Consider the following 20,806-nt stretch of genomic DNA (forward strand, 5'->3'; position numbering starts at 1 on the left):
GCAGAAATATTGCGTTGCAGATAGACAATAGACATGACATGGCCACTAAAATGATATTGTTCAAGGATATGTAGTGGCATGGAACGAGTACTCCTTGAATATGGTTAAATTATTTTAAAAAAGGGTTACAAAATGGGATGCAGAACGTGATGACCAAGAAACGACCAAGTTAAAAAGTTCTTAGGGTGCTTTTAGGTCTTTCTCAGATCAAACATTTTCAATCCCTTCCACTATTTGTCCTTGAAAGGTGAGCAAATCTTCTGAACTCAAAGAGTGGTCCTGGTGGTGCAGGAAGTTGTGGAGGCCACCCTAGAAAATGCTCATGGGACACAGGTTTTAATTTCTATACTTGCTTAGTCTCTGAGTGTGCTCTGCTCTGGCTGTGCCCCCTTTACAGCGTGGGTCTGGACAGCAACTTTTTATTTCTTGGGATATCGTTAAGAAAATGGACAATATTGCCAAGATGATAGTTTACTAGATGGAGATGATGGGAAAGGCATTCTAAGCAGAGTGACTAGAATATGCAAAGGCACAGAAACTCAAAAGCTTCTAGCATGTTCAGGGAATGGTGAGTAATTCCAGGTGGCCGGAGCTGATTTGGAGTGATGGGGGGAACCTGGGGCAAGTAGCAGATGAAATGGAAAGGGAGGCCTTTCTAAATCAAGCTAAAGATTCTGTGCTTTTCCCTTGTCTTTGAAGTCTGAAGCCTACGAAGGGTATTGGGGGACAGAGCCCCAGAAAGCAGTTTCCAGGCTCTCGGCCTCACATAGAAAGGTGCTGGCTCAGGTAGTAAATGGCCATCAACTGTGATTGTTTGGCCATCAGCTGTGGCTAGTTGGCCGTCAGCTGTAACCGTCAGCTAATATAACTGCCATGGCTACGCTAACGGAAAATGGGGGCTAGTAAGAAGATGGTGGCTAAGCTGACAAACGCCGATTGCAGTTAGGATGGAGGGTTGCGGACAGTGTGGATCCAGCCTCCAGTGAGACTAATAGTGCCGCCAGCGAGAATATAGTAGTGTGACTCCCCCATCTATGGCTCCGTGGGTGTTCCTTTTTGGCCTCACCATATCCTGCGTTCTTATGTGGGGAGCGGGAGCAGAGACCCCGCAGGCCGCCCCGCACAACAGGCATGTTGAGTGAGATTTGTGTTTTAGAAAGAGCATAGCGGTGGCTACCTATGGGAAACACGTATGTAGGGGAATGGTTTAAGCAAAGGATGCCATATGCTTAATGAACTCTCTGAATTTTAGGATCAGATGTGTTGCTGGTTTGCTATTTAAGTGGTTTCTTCTGGCACTTTCTCTTTTATGTCAACTCCAAGGAAGAATAGGACTGTGAGCCCACCTCAGGCAGAGAGAAGCTGCGTGGTGGCAGACAGAAAGCATTCAGGTCTCCCATTCATGTTTTCAATTGGAGGCTCGAACAGCTTTGAGGAAGTGGGCACCCATCCCAGGGAAGGGTATGGCTCTGGGCTCAGACCTCCCCCAACCCTCTGCCCTGGAGGTGCTCTGCCTTTTCAGCAGCCTCAAAGGCTCTGTTGGTGAGCCTGAGTCTGCATCTGTAGGGCTGGAGTGGGTTAACTGTAGGGAGGATGGAACAGACAGGAACCGGGAAGGAAGGACTGCCAGGTTTCTGTGAGGTCAACATGCATTTGAAAGAATTGAGAATGCAACTGAGAATGTAATTAGGTGATGTTTGTTTTTGTTTTTGTTTTAAAGAAAAAATTCAGAACCTGTGACTCTTGTTCATGAGCACATGCTTGGATGTAGTCATTTTGAGTTTATGGAAAATGTGGTCAGCCTCATAAATCAGAGCTGAGGAAGTTTTAGAGAGTAATCACCATGTAGAGAGTCACCCAAGGTAATGCAAAACAAAACAGAATAAGCATATAGACAAAGTTACAGTGTTATATAGTCCTCTCTCCCTTGGAATTCCCTCCTGAGTTGCCATAAGGCAGCTCTGAATTCTTGTCCCTAACTAATCTGTGACCCTTCCTGTGTAACTGTGTGTATGTCAAGCTGTTTGGCCGTTGTCATGACTACAAAGATACAATTCTCTGCATCTATTTCTCCCATGTGACTTGAAATTTTAGCAGGATTTCTATAAAGAAAGCCCATTTGAAAGTAGGCTGGACAATCATAATTTGTGACAGCCCTGGGTCAACTGTTTCTTAATTCTTGGACCTCCTGTATATCAAATCTATTATTTTATGTGATTGGAGAATAAAAACTTAAGGTGGTATTGTGTTTCTAAAAAGCATACAGAACATCTTCAAATGTTAATACAAGCTTTCATTCAAAAGTAGTAAAGAAAAGACTCAATTTAGGTGTGATTCATCAGAGGACATTCCATCCATTTTCATTCTGTTGTTGCTGGATTTATCCAATCAGCTTTTGGCCCCCAAACAGTGTTGGTTCTTATATCTTATGTATGATAATATTTCTTTCTATTCTTCCTATTTCCTACACCCCTCCCACTTTTCAGGTTGACCCAGTGTATGGATTTGTTTTGGCCAAACTGGTCAATGGAAAATGGAATGTAAACAAATTTCGTAAAGATGTTTTTTAGATGTTCTGAAAGAAGAGGGCCTGTACACCGGACCAGCATGTTCTGTCACAAAAAAATAGTACTGCTGGACCTGAGTTTAGGTATTTTACTGTCTGTTCCTTAATCTGTAAGATGAGTCTTATGCATGCTAAAAATATTTCTTAGTTTTCCACAGAAATTGGATATAAATAACTTATAAGAGCAAATACCACCCTGAGTATAAAGTTTACGGCCTAGGCTCATTTCTCTCAACTGTAGAGCTTGTACTTTAAAATTTGCTATAGCAATGTTTTCTTGTTAGCTTTCATAGGCAAAATACAAATTCCTTTCTCCATGAGGGCCAAGGGGCCCAAACATTTCTGTGACCTGGTTTCTTTCATGTCATACTTGCCTGCTGTCCCCACCACAACCTGGAGCAGAAACAGCTAATTGGGCAGTAGCTTGCATAAACTATGGTACTTGAGGCCAAATCCCCTCAGTCACAAACCATCCATTGTCACCAGTTGCAAAGGAAAGGGGCCTGCATAACAGGCTCTGCTCTGGTGTTTTATTAGTTGTACCGTGTTGAAGAGCGGGCAGGGCAAAGACATGGGTTTATTTGATACATATCAATCGCAATATGGTTTGAATTTTTGCATCAACCCTCCACAGACAGTAGAAAAGTATAAAGTAAATAATCATAATAATATCTGCCATTGATTGAACATGACTGTGTTCAACATTGGGCCAAATGTTTTACAAACATTACCTTCTCCAACCAGCCACCCAGTGAATGAAGTAGTTGTTATCATCTGTTTTTCGAAGATGAAGTTCAGAGACATTAAGTGATTTGTCTGGACTCAACTACCAGCCAGGAGGCAAGATTCAAATCAACTCTACCTGATTCGAAAGGAGCTCTAAATAAGACACCTTTATTCTGTTTTTGGGTGAACATGCCTAATTCCCTGAGAAGTGGATGGAGGATGCAGGTTGCTGATATCTGAGGGAGAATTTGGTTCCATGTTTTGCTCTGCAAGATGTATGAAAGAGAGACTCACTCTTACAAGAAGACAGAGCAATGATATGATTTCAGCAGAATTGAGGTTGTTTCCAGCATTGATACACTATCTGAACACAACAAGTGATTCAGCTTCTCTTGTCCTCAGTTTCCTCATTTACAAAATGAAGACACGGGCTAGATGGTTTCTCAGGTCTCTGCTGGCTCCTCCCTTTCTGACTCTTCTTAGTTGGAGATGCTCCAGGTTTGGTCCTGGCAGTTTTGGGGACAAATTCTCACCAGAATAGAAGGTCCGCCTATGGTCCTGGATCATATGAGCCCAACAGCTGCTGGAAGATGGTGGGAATTTTCCCTGGCCCATATTCCCTTGCGCCATCTTGTGGCTCTGGCATCCTGTTTGTTACCACTGGCCAGTGAGGCAGGGGAGCAGCAGGCGTCTGTCCTGGGACTGCCCGAAGGCAGAACCAGCCCCCCTTTATTTACTCACCATACTTATAAATTAAGTTCCAGTCCTAGGAAGTTAAACCCAACTCATTTCTGTAAAAATCCTTTTCAAGACAGCAAGTCAAAACTCAAGGTCTTATAAAAAACAGAATTTTGAAAATGAGATATCTGATTTGCCACCATGAGATAATAGCCAGATTTGTATATCTGGAGTTATTCTACCTCTACAAAGACAGGGGGAGAAAGAAAAAGCCTGGGTTTGTATGCCACCATTAATGAATCCTACCGTGTCTCCTGGCTGTGGCCGCATCACAGACACACGATCATATCCTTTTCTTAGTAGGACCCACAAGGCATCGAGTTTTCCCTGAAATAAAACAGACGCACCAAGATTACATGTGAAAGGAGCCCAGTGGCCAGCAACAGACATGTTGAACCTCCCGTGCTGCTTTGGTCACGTGAACAACGCAGTACCGGCAATGTGGTTGTGACAGGGTTAAGTGACCCTCCAGTCCCTATGTTCAGAAACATAGGAGAAGAGACACCTCACAGAGGACCCCGAGTGCATGCAGGATACACCTGAGACTTTAGTGCAGCCCCAGAGTTGTACACTGAGAGACATTCATTCAGGCTGTTGGCTTTTGCCCTTGTCACATTTCTGGGCATATCCTAGCACCACAAGCGCAGCTTTTCAACTTTCACTAAGGCTATTTTTTTCCCCACTTGGTGTCCAGAGTTCACAAATGAACACAATGATGACAGATCCAGGAAAATTACTAAACAGAAGTATCTATAGGGCAAGAGCAATGTGAGGCCCCTGGGTGCAGGTCCTTGGCTGTCCCCTAGGCTTACTAGGCAGCTATGACTTGCTCAGGAATCCAAGGCTCAAGGGACAAAGTACCAAAAACCACAGCCTCTTTGAAGTTGTAGGTAATTGATTGAATCTGAGAAGAGTGTCTTCCCAGTATATGATAAGGGTGGTCTCATGCCTGTAGCCATTCTAGTTCTCTACACGTATTCAATGGAGGCTGCTAGTTTCTGCCATTGCAAATACTAAGAGAAAAAAAAGGATATTTATTTAGCTTTGCTCTTAATATTACCCCGGTTGGTGATTCCATCAACAGACAGAAGTCCCCTTTACTTTGCATTACTTTTCTTTATTGCGCTTGTGGTAGGCAGAAAAATCCTGTCCCCCCCATCTTCAAAGATGACACCCTATTTTCTGTAACCTGTGAATATGTTACCTTCCATGGCAAAAATGTGGATGTGATTAAGTTAAGGATCTTGAGATGGGGAGATTATTTGGAATTATCTGGGTGGACCTAATGTAACCACATGGGTCCTTAACGGAGGGAAGCAAGAGGATCAGAGTCAGAGGAGATGTGCCCCCAGAAGCAGAGTCATGGGGATTTAAGTGAAAAGGACTCAACCACCACTTCTGTCTTTGGATAAGGAAAGGGGTGGGATATAAGCCAATGAGTGTGGCAGCTTCTAGAATCTGGAAAAGAGACGGATTCTCTTCTAGAGCCTCCAAAAGGGTTGCAACCCTGGCCTTACCTTGATTTTACCCCAATGAGACCCATTTTAGGTTTCTGACTTCCAGAACTCTAAGGTAATAAATATTTTTGGGGTTTTTTTGAGCCACTAAGTTTGTGGTGATTTGTTACAGCAACAATAGGAAAGAATACAGCCCTTATCACTCCCTGACACATTCCATGTTTATTTGCTTATCGTCTGTCTTTGCCATCTGGAATGCTGGCTCCATGAAAGCAGAGGTGTCACTGGTTTTGTTAACTGCTATCTGCCCAGCCCCTAGGGCAGCATCTAATGCTCAATAAATATCTGTTAGGTGAATGAATGTATTCAGTGCTACTAAGCGGCATTAAGTGGGGGGCTAGATGCCTTTATCTGTCTTGTTTCGTTATCCCAGCAGTCCCAAAAGGTTATGGAGAGGAAACGGAGGGTCAGAGAGATCAGCTAACTTGCCCAAAGGCCCACAGCTTGTCCATTGGAGAGCTGTGATTGGACCCCATGTCTGTCCAGTTCTAGGGTTCACGTGCTTTCTATTATACCGACTACAGATTCTTCCTCGTGCAGATCTTCTAGCTGGAGTACTTTAACTTAAATCCTTTAAAATAGACTTTCTAAACTGTGGATTGCAATTCTTCGAGTCCTCAGGAAACACTTTCGTGGGTTAGGACCAGAATTTTTAAGATATAAAATAGGATAGAAAAGAAAATATTAGAGTAAATTGCACATGGAGAAGATAAGTACTATTTTGTGAAAAATCTGTTTCAGTTAAATGTGTATGGGTGTGTGTATGGGTGTGCTTATGAGTATGTATATGTGCGTTCACACATGTACACCCATAGGGAATACTGGGCCAAAATGTATTTCCTCCTGCGGCCTCATTCAGGCATGTTTGAGAACACCCACCTGGAAGAAGTCTTTGAAGGATAGTGCTGGGAAGTTCCTTGACACAAAGCTTTTATAGTGGCAATGTTAATTTAAGAATATCATCTCGAAGACTTCATGTTTTGAAATTCTTTCCCTTTGGGTATAGTCAGATACAAAAAAATAATGCTGTCGGACTTTTATCAACTGTTGCTCAAGTTGTCGTACTGGTTAAACTTTGTCTGGCTACGTGTAGTGTTTCTCATCTCTTTTGGCAAAGTATTTACGAAAGTCTGAAAATATTTTGAAATGACTTTAGAATACTGGATAGAACTGCTGCTGTGTTCAGCATGGTTTTCTGCATTAAACCGTTTCAATCATCAGTGAAATGTTTTCCTTTAAGGTTCTTTGGGAGGGCATTTATATTTCAGCATATAACCAGGTGGAATTTCTGGAAGAATGCCTCTTTTTCTTTTTTCTTTCCCTTTTTTTGGGGACTGTCAGTTTTGGCTTTGTAAATCAGCCCACCCATGGTGTTCTGTGGCTGGTCACTCAACTCCTTGACAAATGAGGAAAAATGAGATGGGACTGAAAGAAAATTTGGCTGTTGAGGGCGCATATTAATTAACTCAGCAGAAATTTAAAGTTACATACAGAGCAAAGGCCCACAAAAGCCACTTAGCTATATAACACCAGGAGAATGGGTCATAAATTACGTGTTTTTGTGGCAACAGATCATAGTGTAATATTTAAGCACAAAATGACTGAATTCAGAAGGCCTGAGTTTGTATTCTGGGTCTACTACCCCTCATCAGCTCTGAAGCCTTAGATACATTTGTTTCATCTCCCTAACACTTAACTTTTCTCATCTTTAAAACGGAGCTAATAATACTGTCTTTCCCATAGACTTGGTATGAGGCTTACAATTAGATATTGAAGTTAGGTACTTGTCTCACAGACGCTATTCATTAAATGTTATCTATGATCATGGTAAAGTCATTAAAATGATCATTTGGGAGGCTCTGTAGAAAGATGGAAAAAAATGTAATGCAGGATATAAAGACCCCATAATTTGAGCTTTACAAGTATGTATCTACCCATCTTCTCTCCTGTGCTCCTCCAAGGCCATTGCCCCTTTTTCCTCAAGCTACACTTCTTCTTTTGCAGCATGACATGGTCTGGCTTCCAAGGCAGTGTTTGGTGGCTCCAACCCTCCACGGCTTTGGCTAAGGCCACCCATGGCATCCCGCATGCCAAATGCCTCAGCCACGTTTAGGCCTCATTTCACTTGATTCTTCTGAGAGATCTAATGTGCTGGGCCTCTCCCTTCTGCACACTGTCCCTTGGCGTCAGCCTCTATCTGCTGCTCTCGACCTTTTCAGCCTCTTTGGCTCCTCCTCTCTGCTTATACTTGACAGTGAGGCGTTCCCCTTAGCTCTTTTCTAGTCTCATCCCCCAGGCTGAGTGCTCACCCTGAGTACTCTCATCTAGTCTCAAGGTCCACTTTCCCTTTCTCCTGATGCCTCACAAACTCTATCTTCAGCACAGTCTATTCTTCAGCTCTGGAGCTGGGTATCCAGTTACCTACCAAATCTTAGTTGTAGCGTAGACATATCACAGGTATTTAAAAACCAAACCTCACACATTGAACTATCTTTCTCCAAACCTGCTCCTTCGTTTGTAGCACCACCATCCACCCAGATGGGCATGCTGGACCGGAGAATCATTTTCACCTCCTCCACTACCACCTCATATCTGACTTTGACCATGTCTTGTGGATGTTCTCTCCCCACAATGTGGTCGCCTCTTCCTGTCCACTCCTGCCCCACCGTCTCCATGGCTACTGCCTTGGCTGTCACTCATTGTGTGAACAGTTTCCCCGTTGGTCTTTTACCTCTAGGCTCCTGTCCTCTCTCTTACTTGATTAGTAGCAGATTTCATTGCTGGCCTGAATGAATGCATTGTAGTTAATAAAATAAACCAAGAAACATCTTCCTAGCAGTGTGCATTACATCCCCTCTCTGTGCCTTGGTTTTTCCATTTACAAAATAGGAGTAGTCGTAGTTTCTACTCTTGAGGGCTGTTGTGAGAAATAAAGGAGTGAGGACATGGGAAGCTTGGATCTGTGTATGACTTGTGGTACATGCTTCACCCACGTGAGCGCTTCACTCAGGTGAGCTGCTGTCATTGGAATCTCCTGGCTGAGATGAGACTACCTGATTCCAAGTATATCCTCAGTATTCCGAGGTCTGACTGTCCAACAAATAAACCCAAAGTCCCCACTTCGTGGCAGAGAAAACAATCTGGATAATCTATACATCCTATATACCTCTTTCAACTCCTACATCAGGAAGCTTTTAATGCAAGAACTGAAGTGAACTTTAGAATAAGTATGTTTATAACCAAAAAGAGGATAAAAATCACTCTCTAAAGTCAAAGAGAAATGCTTAGAGTCTTGATTTTCTGAAGGTTGGCAGATTTTCTGAGTCTTGATTTTCTGAAGGTTGGCAGAAGCCTGTCATTTCAAGACAGTAGCTAATGGGCTTGTTAATACCATCCCTTTGGGGCCAGAGGAGCCTCTGGGGGTTCTTCCAACCAGTCCCTGGGCTTTGCCCAAAGCCTGGGAAGGAACCCGAGGGTTGACTACACTATCTATCTCAGATCTGAGTGTCCATCATGCACAGGCTTCTCCATAGGACGCATTTCAAGGCAATTGTCCTCAGTCACCAGGAGAAACCCAATGGCTTTTGTGACGCTAAAAGATTTCCCCACCAACCTGGGGACTCTCCACCGGAGTATATTAGCTGACACTTAAAAATAGCTTTCTTTCATATGAAGTTGACACATTTTGACTATAAAATGAGAAATTACCAATTCCAGGCTCCCAAACCGCACCTCAGCCTCAGACAGTAACTTCTAATCCACCAAGGCAGATACACTAGAAGGCCTATGTAAACTCTAGCTTTTGTTTCTTCTTAAACAACAAGATTGTGCAGGGAAGGTTTAGGCCGCCATCATTCAAAGCACACTGGTACATGATGTTTGTATCTGGGTTTCCTTTTCTTTCTTTCGTTTTATTTATTTATTTTTCAACCAGGCAGCAGCTGTGTCTTCTCTTTTGGTTTGTCTGCATTAGCTAAGAGGAAGTTAGTCAGAGGTTGAGAATTTTGAGGGTAGTTCAACATACATGGCCGTTATATATTAACACTGGAATTTTTATATCTGAAGATATATGGTAAATATTGTGCCCCAGGCTTCCCCTCAAAGGAAATAAATTGATGCACAAAGTTGGAAACTTTTCCTATACACACACACACACACACACACACACACACACACACAAAGGTAATTTTTGTTTTGTTCTTTTTTTTGTGCTGGTGTTTGTTTTACAGACGTTGGAACCTTTCTAAAAAGTAGCTGAAGAGAGACAAAAAAGTCTATTCAACAACAACAGCACATCTGACAACATTTAAAGCTTACTGGGCTACGTACAGCTTCATCCAGTACAGTTTCATGACTGAAAGCTGCTTGATTACAAGGTCAAGGTGCTTAACAGGTGGGCCTGACAGAAAATGAAGAGAAGGCTACCCCGTCCCAGACCCTACCAGTAGCACAGGCTGGTCTGGCTTTCTTGCACAGAACAGCCAGTCTGTCTGGCCTGCTAGAGTCTGGCTTTTGTCCTTTAGCTGTCATTTCTGTCATTTCATGTGGAGGAGCTACTGGAAAAGGAGAAAAATGGTTTCTCTGAAGGCTGCAAGCCTTTCAGGGAAACTGAAAACAGTCCTGGTTTTCATCTCTCTAGTGGCCCTATATCTGGGCATTACTTGTCTGAAATGGTCAGTCCAACTTAATGAGAAGCATGGGGTGCTGTAAATTCAGGGAGTGAAAATCAAGCAAAGGAAAATCTAGGCCAAATAGTCATGAGCCTGGAAAGAGGAAAGGGTAAAGTGTGGTCAGTGCCTTAAATTAGACTGAGGGAACAGTGGAGAGAAGTCCACTGTGGACCCTTTCTCTCGATGAGTTCCCACTGGGTTCCTTACAAACATGCTCATCTGCCTCTCAAATCTATTCATGGAATGCATGAAAACAAGTGAGTCAAATGAATACATTAAAAGATGTATGACTGTGATCTAGGGAACTAGGAGTCTTCCCAGCACCCCCTGGCAGTTTTGCACTGGGTGGAGGTGTTCTCTCTGTTTATAGTGGGGGCAGCGAGTAGATTGGTTAGTCCCCAGGAGCTGGCTGCCCCCATCTACTGTCTATGTTTCTCGCTCTTCCTGGCTCTCTGTCTTGGAAGGTTGATCTCTTTAGACGGTATCATTAGTTTCCCTTTGGTTTGCCAACATGTGGCACCAGAAGGAGATGAGAGGGCAAGATGAGGGAGAAGTTGGGGTTTGTGTTCCTTCTGCTCCCTCCTTGACCCCCTGCTTCTCCAACAGTGACTGTGTTCTTACAAGGCAGGAGTCTGCAATCATTTTCTGCGAAAGGCCAGAGAGTAAATATTTTAGGCTTTATAGGTCAAGAGGCAAACTCACGGATATTATGTAGGTACTTATATAGCCATTTAAAAATATGAAAACCATTCTTAGTTTGGGGGCCATATAAAAACAGGTGGCAGGGCAGATTTAGATTGCTGACATCCACCCTATGGCCACAGCTCCCATTGTGTGGCCTCTTCTCCAGGGCCCTGGCTCCACCGACTCCATCTCTCCTCCTTGCCCTCAGGCCTAGGGGTGTAACAGCTCTCACTGTTGCTGGTCCCTGGGTGTCTCAACTTTGCTGTGGGTACCCTTAGCCCTGCCCATACCTGTGTTAGTTCAACACTTTTGAGTGTGCTTTCTGTTTCCTCCCAGGACTGTGACAACTTAAGTGAGATAATTCAGGAAGGGGAAGCAGAGTTTATGGCACTCCACGAGGCTAAACGTTTTGTCTAAGGCCTACAGATGCCCGCAGGCTCTATGGCTAGAATGGGGCTTATCTTGGAGTGTGCATTCATGTTAAACAGTGTGAACCTGAATTTCTGGTACCAAGTCCGCCCCTCTTCTGGACAAACAGTATACATGATGACTTTTGAATTCTTTTCTGTGCTTCGATTTTCAAACTTCCTTGTTCCCGCCCCTCCCTTACTCCACCCAGCCCAGATACACATAAGATGACCTCTTTTTCTCTCCTTTCCTCAAAGAGATGAAAGAAGAATGCCAACTTCCTTGGACTGAGGGTACCAAAGCAATCTGTGTGGGTCACAGGAGATAGTCTAATCAGCACATGCTCTGGGAATGGTTTCATAATTACGTCCTATGCTTTATCTCTTTACCAGCAGATGGTGGAGACCCTATTCTGTGCCAGGTACAATGCTGTTTATTAGCACTCAGACGTGAAGGAAGCATACTTGTTGCCTCCAGGCGGTCAAATCTGGTGGAGAGAAGATTCACAAACATGAGCAGTCACTCCAGCGCTGCTGTACAGCTCCTGGAGGGAGCTGAGCAAGCATTGGCATGAGCTGCTCCACCAGCCAGAGGGGCATTTACACTTTCTCATGTCCTCCTGAGAGAGTCCTGCTACGGAGCTTAGTGAGTCCATCAGCATCACAGGTCTTTCCCATCTGGCTGTTTGGGTGATTCCTTGAGACTCAGATGCTCAGCCACTTAGCATTAATCCAGCAGTTGTGATTGTGGTAAAATGGACTGTGAAATCTAGTGTAGGTCTCCTGAACCTCCTGACAAATCACTGAGGTATGATCGTGGCCTCTTTGCCAGGCACCACAGTTCCCTCCCTCGGGGAACGTCCTATGGAAGGCTGGCGGGGAGCTTCAGTGACAATTTCTTAACTGGGCTTCTTAAAACCCGGGTTGCTGGGCCTTACCCTCCAAGGGGCTGGTTCAGTAGATCTAGGTGAGAACGTGCACGTCTAACAAGCGTCTGATGCTGAGGCTGCTGGTCCAGGGACCACACTATGAGACCCAGCGGGTCAACACAGTGATGGAAGAGGAGGCCCAAGAGCAGGGGTTGCAGAGGGAGCAGTAACTGGGGCAACAGAAGGGTATCACTTAGGGAGTTTGGATGTGCAGCTTGGAAAGGGACGTACTGGGGGGAAAGGAGTTTCATTTAATCTTAAAAGTGAGCAAGTGGTGAGGGCCAGTGTGCCTTTGAAAACCATCTGTGAGACTCTAAGTCATTAGGTTTGAGACACGAGGCCTTGGGATCCACGTTTTTAATGCTCTCCCGGGTGCTTCTGGTACTCAGCCAGCTTTGAGAACCTCTGTCACGCAGTAGGCAGCAGTGGCCTGGTACCTGGTAGACGCACAACAAACACTCATTGAATCGATACTAATTCCAAGTGCGCGTTGGGAATGCTTTTAGATTTCTGAATCTAGTTGTCCGTATCCCTATTTATTTCCTAAACTCAGTCCTAAACCACCAGTTAATAAAGGAATAACATGCTTTCAAGTAGAAATGAGACTCTTCAAACAGAATTAATATTCTCTCAATGTCCAAGATTCCAGAAATGAAAACCTGCCTATAACCACAGATGTTGTGTTAGTCACAAGGTACAGATTGCTGCAAACAGCGTCGTAGAAAATCTCCCTTTCTTCTTCATCTCCGAGATTCTGTCTGGCTCCTTCGTGTCTATGCAAGCACGCACGCCACTGCACGTTCAACATCAGAAAATAATTAGAAGCCAACAGCTGTTAGTCAAGCAAGCTACATTTCGCCCACATCTTCCCAGAGTTCAGCCCATTGCCTCAGGGGTCTTATCTTAAAAAGGAATCTCACTGCTTTAAACACGGCAAACCAAAATGAAAATACATTGCAATTAGTGTGGGCATGAGCTGGCTCTGCTGGGAAGACAAACTACCAATAAAGTTTCACTCCACTGTTTAAAATGGTTATTTCTTTTGATTTCATAGGAGAAGGGCTGTTCTAAAATTAGTGAATAACTCAGCGAATGTTGACTATTTTTTTTGCTGTCATTAGAAGAGGGATAAGGCTTTGTGTGTGCGTGTGTGTGCGCGCGCGTGTGTGTGCACGTGGTTGTGATGAGAGTTGGCTCTTATGCTGAGTCTTTCACTTGAGGCATTGGAGTTGGTCCAGTTCTGTTTGCAGCACAGAACTAGAGCCTATAGACCAGAGTTGCGGTCTTGAGTTCCAGACCTGGGCAGTGCAAGTACTTTGCTTATCTCAGTTTACTCCAGTAGGAAATGAAGGAGGGGGACAGGTTCGCTCAGGGTCTTTTCAGCTATGATTTTCTAGTGCTCTCTGGCATTTGGCATAGTGCAGATTCTTATGGGCAAGGCTGAAGAGGAAGGGTGTTGAATGAATCCCATGAATTCAAAGACATTTGCAGATGCTTATTGGCAAGGCTGAAGAGGAAGGGTGTTGAATGAATGCCATTAATTCAAAGACATTTGCACCCAAGAGGAAGAGAAAAGAGGACTCCAGGAAGCATGAACTATCTCTTATGACTTAAACTCCCTAATAAGCCAAAGAGCTTTTAAGCTCTGGAGCTGGGGTGGGGGGGGAGACAGTGGAGAAAAAAGGGGTTTTACTCACAGCCAGACAGAGGGAATCCTAGATCCGTGGCCAACACAATGCACCAGTATCTCCTGATACACTGGCGGGAGGCTTGGATAAGGGGCATGGGCTTATGTTATGAAACAAGGAATAGAGACTAGGCTTCAAGAGGAACCCTCCCATTTTTTTGAGTAATGGAATTGCCTCCCAATGAAGTTACGAGATGCTATAGTAATTTATATAGAACCTCCGGGGTTACTACCCAAGTGACTTGACTCATAGACCACACTCATTCCACTACTTCACCATGATGATTTTAAAAAGCCTAGTTCTCAATCTTGATAATGTGGAAATGGAGAAAGGAAGTACCTGCACTTTTAAGTCCACGAATTTGTTCCATTGCGATAATCTGGAATTTGGTTTGCTATTTGATCACGTCACAAGAGTCTGATTCTTCCTATGCAAGTGTTTTACGAGGAGTGAGGATAGATTTTTGAGTAGAAGGAGACACACCTTGATCGGAGAGTACCACTTCCGGGGCGACGAGGGCCGACGCATGTTGTTGTTGAGATTTCTGGGTTCAGGGAATTCATACTCCTGCTCTGGCATCTTGACTCTTGCATTCTTCGCTTTTTCCAACTTAGCACCTTCTTCTGTGGAGCCCTTCTCTCCCCAGCGAACCTAAATTAAAGAACGTACAAAAAAAAACAAAATGAGAAAATAAAATATAATGCCCCTGGATAATGAGGATCACGAATATATACGTGATGTGCAATGGGAGTGCTCCCTAATCCTCGATTTCTTTGGGCTTTGAGGGCCAGGAAAGAGGGAGGTGGGCAAGAAGGGAAAGGGTGAGGGCTGAGGAGCAGAGAGAGCAAGCCATGTGGATAGCTAATTGGGAGAGGAATTGTCCGGGCCATGAAGACAACACTTATGAAGGTCTTGCAGGTTCGGGAAAGAACTTTGGATTTTATTCCAGTAAAGGAAGAGATCTTTGAGAGGTTTGAGCAGATAAACAAACTGCTCTGACTCCCAGTGGGCAAGACATGGGGGTGCACAGTCAAAAGGCTGTACCTGCCATCTCTCCATCTGATGCCTCACAATCCACATCCCCACCAGATCACAAGTATGAGTTTTCACCAATTTGCTTGGGTTTCCCATCATTGAGTGGTCAGCACATAGATATGAGTACATAAGCTGATCTCTTACCTCCATCCTTTTAATGCCTCCAACACCTCGCCCACCATAATAAGAGGCATCTACCGTGGGCCACTTTTTCTTAGGCAGACCATCATCATCTTCTTCCTGCAGAGAGATTGTGAACATGAAGGGAGTGAAGCACCACTGCTGTGTGTATGTGTCCACTATGGCATTGTGAACAGGAGTAGATTGGCTGGGTTAAATCCCAGGGCTACCACTTCCTGGGACCTTGGGCAAGTCATTTACCTTCTTTGTAAAGTGGGAATAAAAGCAGTACTACTTGGTAAGGTTGTGGCACAATTTGGGAACTTGTTCTCTTCTGCATCTCTACTGCTTTGTAGAGTAATTCGTCTAATCCCATCTACATGCTGATGACTTGTGAATTTACATCTTCACCCGACTCCTCTGAACTCCAACTGTTGACATTGACATTGACATCTCCTCTTGGGGGACTGATAAGCACCTCAACAATACCACATCAGAGAGAAGTCCTGGTTTCCCCCACCTCAAACCTGCTCCCCCTCACCTGGGACTGGGAGTCATACGTGCTCCTCCTCGACTACACCTCAAGTTGCCAGCAAGTTCTATTGACGCCACTTGTAAAAGATCCCAAATCTCTGACTTCTCCAACTTCACCTCCATTACCACACCATTGCACTGGTTCCAAGTCCCCACAAGTTTTCTCCTGAGTACTGCGACAGCCTCCTCACTGGCCTCCCTGCTCCCCTCTCATTTGTGCTATACTCACTGTAATCCATTCTCCACAAAGCAGCAGAATAAAACCCAAACCCTAGCTCTGCCCTGTGAGTTCTGGTCTCTGCTGAGCAATCCAGCCTTCTTCCTCAGCATGCTCCCCTCCTCCCTGCACTCCAGCCTGCTTGCTCTTGCTTTGTCCCTTAAATACTCTGAGCACATTCCTATGAGGCCTGTGCACAAGCGGTTCCCTTTTCAGGCATGCTTTTCCTCGGGTCTTCTCCTGGTTTGATCCTTTCTATCACTCCTTAAAGAGGACTTCCCTGAACATCCTTCTAAAGTAGCCCCACTCCCTTTACTCTATCAATCTGGGGTTTTCTTTGTTTGTTTTGTTTTTGTTTTCATAGTTGTGGATCTTATTATGGCTTGATATTTATTTACTTTCTGTCTCTCCATGCTGGAATGTAGGTGTGATATCATATATTAGGCAAAATACTGTGAACTATTATTTATTTTCTTTGGGGTTTTCTTTTGTTTTTATTTTATTATTTTGTCATGTTTTACAGTCGTAAGTCTTCAAATTAGCAGGTATGAGGAGTCAGAAGTAGAAAACCAGTATTCATTTAATAATGTCAAATGACAGTAAAGAAGCTTCTGTTTAGTTGTTTACCATCGCAGTCTCAGTTTTTAGGCTGGCACCTAGTATGTGGTAGGTCTTGAAAGATTATCTGTTGAATTTACAAATAAATTAAGAGAAATGATTCAAATAATGCCATTAACTCAATGTGTTGACCATAACTCAGTGAGAGGAAGTTAGCACTTACTATAATTTTTAAGAGGTAGGGAGAAAACAAGAGGAACTTACAACTTTATGGATGGAAAAGGGAAGGATGATTAGCAAAACTGCTCCTCACCTCAGCATTGTAATTATTCCTGTTGCAGGGAGAAAAAGATCACCATCTACAGCCATAGATGGCTTATGGAGGGGGGGGCCCTGAGGAGGTTGGTGTGATTTCCCTCTTGAATAGAGAAAGGAAGCTGAAAAGGGGGTCTACAAAACAGAGGAAGGAGCCAAAGAGGTGGAAATTGCTCAAAACAAGCCTGCTTCCCACAGCCTTGTGTTGGTGGCATTTGGGGAGTCAAGGACTCAGGGTGGAGTCCTATGTAGGCCCCATTGTGTAGAAAGCGGTGTCCCATATAGGAGGCATGGTACAAAGCAAGGGCAAGTGGTCTGCAGAAAAGAGACCAGAGCCAGCGGTGACACACCAAACAGTAACACATTAACACATTGACAGTCCCTGTGTGACCTGCTGTGGTTGGGATGAGGAGGCCTCTTTAAAAATTTTTTAAAACTTTAATATACCTTAAAGGACAGTGATCACAACAGACCAGAAGACGTGCAACATTCTGGCAGCTGACACTTGGGTTGGTGTTTCTCTCCCTTGCTTTCTGTCTCCTTAAAACAGATCTGTCCTTCTTCACATGGAACTGTGAGTCCTGAAGGCAGAGTGAATCCCGTTGACCTTCGAATTCTAAGTCTTGTACAAAGCCTGGTGCACAGCAGATGCTCAATAAACACATTGAATTTGTGATAACCACCGTTGAATTTATGTAGCCTTTATCATTTATGTGCCAGTCATTCTTCTAAGTGCTTTACATGTATTAACCCTTTAATCTCCCAATCGGCAGTGAGGTAGGTGGTGCTATTGTGCCCATTTTATGTGGGAGGAATAGAGAGGTTAGGTGACTTGGTCACCCAGCGTATGATGGCAGAGCTGAATTTGAGTGCAGGCAGCCTTCCTCTCGTTTGATTTTTTTCTAGTATCGGCAGTTCTAGGTTTTGTCCCTTTGCATTTTGCTTTTCCAGTCATTTGATGTTATTAAATAAATACTGGTTTTCTACTTCTCACCCCTCATACCTGCTAATTTGAAGAACGTATGACTGTACAACATGACAAAATAATAAAATAATCCCCCCTCCCAAAGGAATATAATAGTTCACAGTATTTTGCCTTCTGATATAATTTCAGAAGGCTTATGATGTCAAACCGGGAACCTTAGGTACCTTACATGTGTGGTTAAACTTTACCACGAGTGGCAGATGTGCCTCTGCGTATCATGTCATCTATGAAATACAGCTTCAAAAAGCCTGGGCCTCTCTGGCCTCATGCCATTTTCCAAAGGAGGCATATTACCCAAAACTAAGCAAAGGAGCACCGAGAATGTAGGAGACTCCAAGAATAAAGCAGCTTTACTCAACAGGCAATGGAAGTAGTTTGATGTGTCTCCTAATTTTTTAAATGACAGGTCCTAATTTTTTAAATGACAGGAGGGCAAACATTAGAGAACATCTAATTGTTCCTTCTCATTGCCCAGAAGAGGACAGTCGGATCCAGAGAAATGAACAGACCAATGGAGTTGGAATTCTGGTCTGGTTCCCTGATGCCTTGCCCCGGGATCCTCCCTCTATACTTGCACACCCCAACTGCCATTCCTCTCATCTCTGCTTAGGACTTGCTGCCGCCTCTGAGTCTGGGCTATGCCTGGGTAAGGAGGCGGGGCCAGCTTCCTGCGCATGCTCGCGGCTTGCATTCCCACAACAGGAAATGCCAAGATTTAAATCAGCTCCACACGCTGCTGATCCACCAAGCCTGCCGTTTAATCCCCTGACCAGAGCTTGCCTGCCAAACTCCAACAACAACAGCAAAAGGCAACACAAAGGCCCAGGGTTTGTCCAGCGAGGGAGTCAGAATTTCCCTGCAGTTATCATGACTCTGTTTACACATTCTAGAGACGGGAGGGTTTTGCAATTTCAGAAGAGAAGGGAATCTTTGATGTGTCTTTGGCCAACACTCGATGAAGTAAAATCACACTCCCCAGCAATTGCACTAAGAAAACCGGCAGCACCCGAGGTGAACCTCTACGTGTAATTAAGTACAAGTGCTCTTGGAAAGTTCCCCTCACATGGCCCTTCAAGGATGTAGCAGGGAGGGGAAAACCACTAGTATGCCTACTGGGGACAGACTGGAGAAACTGAATTGCTTGGCGTGAGCAAAGCCGTAGGAATCAGGGTTTTGTAGGCAGTCATCAGATGAGCAGAAAAGAGTGGAACCGAGCACCAGCGAATGCCAGGGCCCAGCTGAGGAGATGGCTGTGAGAACCCCACACGAGTGGGAATGACGGGGATGGTAAAGAAGCAAGAGGCTGTTTAATATTCTGTCAGAAGTTATTCACTGGCTGCACTGTGTTGTAATCCATGTGCACTTTTAAAAAAAAAATTATTGGGGGTGACAATTGTTAGTGAAATTACATAGATTTCAGGTGTACAATTCTGTATTCCATGTGTACTTTTAAACCTTCAGGAAAAGCCCCTATGCAGATGAACTTGTGCCAGCGGTGCCTTTGGGGAAGTGTAGGAATCGACTTTGTTAGATAGAAGTAGAGGACAGATTACTGAAACAGCCAGAAGTAGGAGTTAGTGGTGCCTGGAGAGCACAGAGATGAAGGACAGGTGCTGGTTTCCCATTGGGGGAAGCAATATTTAAATCTTAAAGGGTGTGGTGGCCCCAGAGGTCCAGTTGGGTGATGGTGGGGTCACCCACATGACAGCGCATTACTCCGATGGTAGAGGCCCATCTGAACCGCTTGTTCTTAGGCAGACCTCGGTGGTCCTCTGTCACAGTCCTGTTCTCGAAAGAAACAGCTTGTAGACTATGGAGTCTGTTGCACACGTTTGGTTAGCCTGTAATTGGATTAGTCCTGTGCTACCCTTAGACACTCAACTTTTGTGTGTTTGCAATCATGTCAGGCTTTGGCACAGCTCTGTGCTTCATCATCACAGCTCCATATGCTCGGAACACCCTCTCCCCACTTCTTCTACCTGTTTTTTAAGATATCACTCAAATGTAACCTATTGTGTGAAGAACTCCCTGATTCCCCAGACAATTCAAGGCTCCCTTCTTGTGTTCCCCACAGTTCCTTGTAGTGACCTTCCCTCACTTCACAAATATTTAACTATTAGTTAGTTGTTAAGCAAACCAGTGAGTATAAGGGGTAAGATCTCTGATCCTGGGGCTGCCTCACTCCTCCATATAGGCTGTGCACTGAACACCTCCCCCTGGAGTTGTGCATATGGTAGCCCTCTTACACTCAATCTACAAGTTCTTTAACATTCCTGCTTCTCTGATACCCATTTGCCAGCAGAGCCAGATGGTCAGCTTGACCCAAAAAGGCTCTCAACCCCCAGCTCCCTGCAGGCACCAGTGGGAACTGTCTATGGAAAAGAGAACGTAACCAAAACAGAATCAAGTCCAAGGAAATAGTTTTAAATCAGCCTTGAATTCATTTGAAATTTCATTGAACTGGAACACAATCTTAAATCCTTATGAAAAGCCCTAATAGCCGCAAACAAGGATCCTTTATTTGTCCATTCCTTAGTTCACTCAAACAACTGTAGTTGAGTACTCCCCCTCCCCCGCTGCTCGCGAGCAAAGTGTTATATTTTGAGAAAAGTAAAAAGAATGCAGCTGTCAACAAGATCGTTTACAATTTATAGAGGAGTAAGTTTTGTGGGAGTGATGACAGGAAGTAAAGACTAACGCCACAGAAACTCCCAGGCCTGGGAGGTCTGGAGGTCTGAACCTGAAGTAGAACTGGCTGTTTTGTCTCATCTGAAGTCTTTGGAGGATCAGGCAGAGAGGTTACCTAAATGTCAGTGTTGGAGATGAATTCCTAGGAGTGACCTGGCAAGTCAGAAAAATCCAGCAACACTTGTGTTTGTAAATACAAAAATTCCAGATGACTTAAGATTTTCCCGTTTTAAGCTGCATTTAACATGTTGTGGCACCATCATGCCTGTTCGCCTACGCACAAGGATTAGGGATGACGCAACATTGTCCTGTATTCTTCAATAAAGTATAGTGTGCTTATTTCTTTAGTAGTGACATTCTTGTTTTTAATTTTTTGAATTATAATTAGATTTAATTAGTCATGAAAAAAATATTTCTGAACTGGAGACT

The 20,806-nt window shown here is 44.2% G+C and overlaps 1 protein-coding gene across 2 annotated transcripts in view; it reads right to left on the reverse strand.

Annotated features, from left to right (window-relative positions):
• Window positions 1-20,806, reverse strand: part of ANTXR1 (ANTXR cell adhesion molecule 1) — a 220,520-nt gene that overhangs the window by 48,823 nt on the left and 150,891 nt on the right. For both annotated transcript variants that reach the window (XR_013994581.1, XM_081068017.1), the window contains exons 15-17: window positions 15,105-15,200; window positions 14,409-14,576; window positions 4,277-4,357 (exon numbers count right to left, since the gene is read on the reverse strand). Coding sequence is in view for 1 of the 2 variants with exons in the window: in XM_081068017.1 (XP_080924143.1) it covers window positions 4,277-4,357; window positions 14,409-14,576; window positions 15,105-15,200 (345 nt within the window). In the remaining variant the exon portion in view is untranslated. The remainder of the gene's footprint in view (window positions 1-4,276; window positions 4,358-14,408; window positions 14,577-15,104; window positions 15,201-20,806) is intronic.

The sequence above is a fragment of the Rhinolophus hipposideros genome (genome assembly GCF_964194185.1).
Source record: "Rhinolophus hipposideros genome assembly, chromosome: 12".
NCBI classification, from domain to species: Eukaryota; Metazoa; Chordata; class Mammalia; order Chiroptera; family Rhinolophidae; genus Rhinolophus; species Rhinolophus hipposideros.